The following is a 4052-nucleotide window of genomic DNA, read 5'->3' as shown; positions in this document are numbered from 1 at the left end:
TAACCTCCTTTTCTTCCCATTTATGCTGTTGTGCTCTGTTACACAAACCCTTTCCATCTGCTTAAGAGAAAGAAACGGACAGACACACTGCCAAAGGAAAGAAGTAAAACAGACTCTGCGTCCCCCCCTTCCCCAAGAAAGTCATTTATCTTCATTGTACTGGGGCAGGGCAAGCACACGTGTGGGCCTGCACGAGCACACCCCTCGCAAGCCACCTCCACTCAAAGGTTAAGTTCTCGGTGTAGCCACCTGCAGCTCATCCCTGCAGAAAAAACAAGGCACTGGTAGTGCTGCTCTAATCCCTGACACTTTCCACATCACTTCTGCTTGTCTCTGCAAAGCCTTCATGCCAACAGCATCATCCTGGGACTAGTGCACCACAGCACAGGATTTTACTCTGCCCACTCGTGGTCCCTGATCACACACACAGCACTTACCTCGCACGGGGGACTGTCCAAAACAGGGGACAGGACCCCCAGGTCCAGAACCTGCCCAGAAAGCCAATTCTTGAAACACAAGTCCTAAAGAAGAAAGGAGGAAAGGATCAGTGTCTGATGGGCACGCAGAGGCTTTGCCAGAGATGAGACCAAAATCCTAACCCAGTGTGGAATCCCCGCTCACCGACCCACTGGCAGCAAGGCTTGTGCAGCACGAGGTGTTTGAACAATTAGAGAGGCTTACAGGAAAGGCTGCACCACGACTCTGGGATGCAGGCCACGCAAGCAGAGGTCAGCCCTGTCCTGCAGACAGACAGATGGCTCTGTCAGCAGCCTGAACAGCAGTTGGGTTTTCTCTTTCCCAAGCTGCAGAGGCACAGGTAGGTGGGGGTTTACGCAGAGCTACCTGCTGGGACGATGGCAGACGGGAACACCCGGGAACGCTCAGGATTCCCTATGGCCTTGGTAGCACAGAGGCTCCCTTCACTGATGGTCCCCGAGGGAGGGGACTGCGATGCCACACAGGGAGGACACTGGTGACATGTCCAAAGCAAGCAGCAGATCTTCCCCCAGCCTCCACCGCCCTCATTTCCGATACTGCTGCAGATTTTCTGAGATTTTTTCCCTAAAAGCCAGCTCCTGCAAGTTGCCCACAAGCTATTCACTCTCCGAGATAATTCTCCCTCGTGGCAGAGTCCCTGGGGGTCCTTGCACTCAGCTGCGCACGGGGAGCGCGCACGTGTCTGCGCGCACGTGCCCACGAGCGAGCGCCACAAAAGGTATTGTTTGAGGCAGCAGCCTCTCACACTAACCCTGGCAAATAATGACATTCTCAGCCATTTGCTGGCCCTGCTGCCTCTGCTCCCACTGGCAGATGGCAATGGCAGTTTCCTGTGGAGATGAAGAGATGCTGATGGGCATCTCCCCCCATCTCAAGGCTACCCTCCTGCCTGTTCTCCCTCCGGGACCTTCAGGAGCCACGTCTCCCAGCCATACAGGCTCCCCTTAGAAAAAGCTGCTGAGACCCTCAAAGCATAATTTTTACATCACTTATTGTTTTCCTTTTTGCAATTATCTGAAGACAGTCCCAGCTCTAAGTGACCTACTTTTCCAGGGATGTTACCTCAGCCACAGACAGAACCTGCTAAGCACAGGACGAGGTTGCTGGCCCGTGCCACGGCTGTAAGGTCATTGCTGAGCAGTTAAAGAGTTGGGCAGTGGGACTGCAGGAGGTGGGCAAAGCATTAACTGCCTGTGTGTTCCCAGAGGGAGGTGAAACCCACAGCCAAGGGACAAGGAGCTTTTAGTGACTCACCGTAGGCTGAATCAGCTCGCAGTCTGAGCTGTTAGAGACTTGCAGGTCCTCCCCACAGTCACTGGTCTTGGATGCCTTTGAAAGCTGTGAGGAGATGTGTGTTACATCCTGTACATGCCTTACCCCTGCAGCTTCACCATTCCCAACAAGATGGCAACTGACACTGGGAAAACAAATCTGGCCTCTCTATCACATCAGGAAGAAAAGGTGACTGAACACCACAGGAAAGACACTAAGGGTGTGACCCACACAACAAGCACAACACACTCCTTCACAGAGAAAGGGCTGGGGAAGGAGGGCAGGGGTAGGAGATGGGACTGGGGAGGGCAGAGAAGTGTTCTTCAAATATTCCTGATAAAAGGGCACTTTCTTACTGTCCTCTGCTCCTTCTGCAAGGATCTCTGCAGCTCCCCAGGCTACCATGCAAATGGATGAAGCCACACAGAACAGCACCAGGATCTTAGGCAGACATGCCGTGTCCACCTAACTGCAGCAAGGACTCCTGTGCTCCCAGCCATCGTGAAATAAACGTGCCTGCTGCTCAGTGTGAATGCCCAGGTTCCCAGCTGACCTCAGCAGAAGAACCCAGGCACGTACAGCAAGCATGCAGGTAAGAGTCTGCAAAAGCAAAGCTTTCAACTCTCAGCTCTTCAGGACAGAGCGTGACTTCCAGGCTCAGTTTTATACCTTGTCATTTCTTAAAGACATTACACAGCAATGGAACTGGAAAAATCATCAAAATCAGCGGGAAGGAAGCTAGACTGGAAAGAGATCACTTTTCAGCGCTCATATTGTCACGTGTCTGAAGGACACCAAACAAGAGTGGGTGGTGGATGGTCTGTCTGGCACCCCAGTTGCAGGGACCAGTCCATGAACCCATCTGCACCGTGTGACACTTCATGGCTCTTCTCCTGCCAGCGACTGCACAAGCAAATACGCTGGTTGAGCTGCCTGCTTTTTGCCAGGTCTCCTCCCAGAGAGGGCTGGAAGAGCAGTGTGCAGACTGGAAGGCACTGTGCTCAGCAGACTCGAGCTACAGCTCCAGAGCCAGCCCCGAGGTACCGTCCTTCCCCGCTCTGACCTCGCAGCTCCCTGGCACATCCTTGCGTGGAGCTGCGGATATCACAGCTGGCAGCTCGACGCTGCTGCCCCATCTCTGCCTAAGCTGTGAGAAACAGCAGAAGGAGCGACACAAAGCAGCACGGACAGCTGGGCTTGGTGTGAACTTCATTACAAAACCTGCCTGCTTAGTGCAGATGGCAGCACCGAAAGCTGAGACATTTCTCCTCCAAGACTCCAAACCCGCGGCACGTCACGGTTCAGGGTTTCTGCCTGCCGGTTGCTTTGGACAGGGCTTTGTGTGTGACAAAGGGATGATTTCCCAGCTCTGCCCACCCGGGAGTGCAGAGCACTTGTGCCCCTCCCAGGAACACCCAGTGGATTAGGAAAGTGCTCACGCTGACTCTGCAGAAAATCAGCAAGCGCTGGAATTGCTCTCCTGAATCAGGGCCCTGCACAGCAGCGCAACAGCCACAGCAGCTTGCACACCGAACCCAACCAACGCAGCCAGGCTCTTACTTTGCCAGCATCCAGCTTGCTGTCTGTTTGCAGATCAGCTGCTGCTTCTTCCCCCACTTCGTTCACTAGCTTTGCACCAACAGACACGGTGTCGACGGTGGCAGCCAGGCTTGCCGGCCGATCTGCCTCAGCGGCTTCAGCAGCTGGAGATGCAGCTCCAGGCTGGCCAGGACCGCTGGGCACATCCGTCCCTGCTGCGCTCCTTTCCTCCAGAGACTGGGGCAGCTCATCAGCTGCAGAGATGTCACCTTCCACCTCAGCATCTTTCCTGCCCAGTAGTTCACTCCCAGCGAGTCTCCCGTCAGACTCCTCCTTGCTCTGGCCAGACAGGCTACTGTCAGCATCTCCGGGAAGGACTTCAACTGGAGTCGGAGGGCAGGCAGCGTCAGAATCCAAGGAAGACTCTTGCCCTTCTTCTGCATGTCTTGATTTTAAAGACTCCTTCTAGGCAGCAAGTCAAACACAATTACAGCTACAACATTCTCTGCCTCCTCTCTGGGAGGATGCAGGGGCCAGAAATAGCATGGGTTCTCCACAGCAAGAAGCGAAATCACAAAGCTTTGGGTGACTTCAAGACCAGTTTGATTTTTTTTTTTTTCATACAGTCCCTTTCAAAGACAAGGAACCTCATTAAGATAAAACACATTCATTTCTTGGGCTCAGACTTGGGTTTTTTTTCTTCAATCTGTTGCTTTTTTTATTCCCAGGGTCTCAGTGGATAA

The 4052-nt window shown here is 53.5% G+C and overlaps 1 protein-coding gene across 1 annotated transcript in view; it reads right to left on the bottom strand.

Annotated features, from left to right (window-relative positions):
- CEP164 (centrosomal protein 164) overlaps nucleotides 1-4052 on the bottom strand; it is a 31386-nt gene that overhangs the window by 19161 nt on the left and 8173 nt on the right. The window contains exons 7-9 of the mRNA XM_010169825.2: nucleotides 3331-3774; nucleotides 1753-1836; nucleotides 438-521 (exon numbers count right to left, since the gene is read on the bottom strand). Of these exons, the coding sequence (XP_010168127.2) occupies nucleotides 438-521; nucleotides 1753-1836; nucleotides 3331-3774 (612 nt within the window). The remainder of the gene's footprint in view (nucleotides 1-437; nucleotides 522-1752; nucleotides 1837-3330; nucleotides 3775-4052) is intronic.

The sequence above is a fragment of the Antrostomus carolinensis genome, unplaced genomic scaffold (assembly GCF_000700745.2).
Source record: "Antrostomus carolinensis isolate BGI_N321 unplaced genomic scaffold, ASM70074v2 scaffold9656, whole genome shotgun sequence".
In the NCBI taxonomy this organism is placed as follows: Eukaryota; Metazoa; Chordata; class Aves; order Caprimulgiformes; family Caprimulgidae; genus Antrostomus; species Antrostomus carolinensis.
The sequence above is the reverse complement of the archived record's forward strand: the minus strand, read 5'-3'. Positions and strand labels throughout refer to the sequence as shown.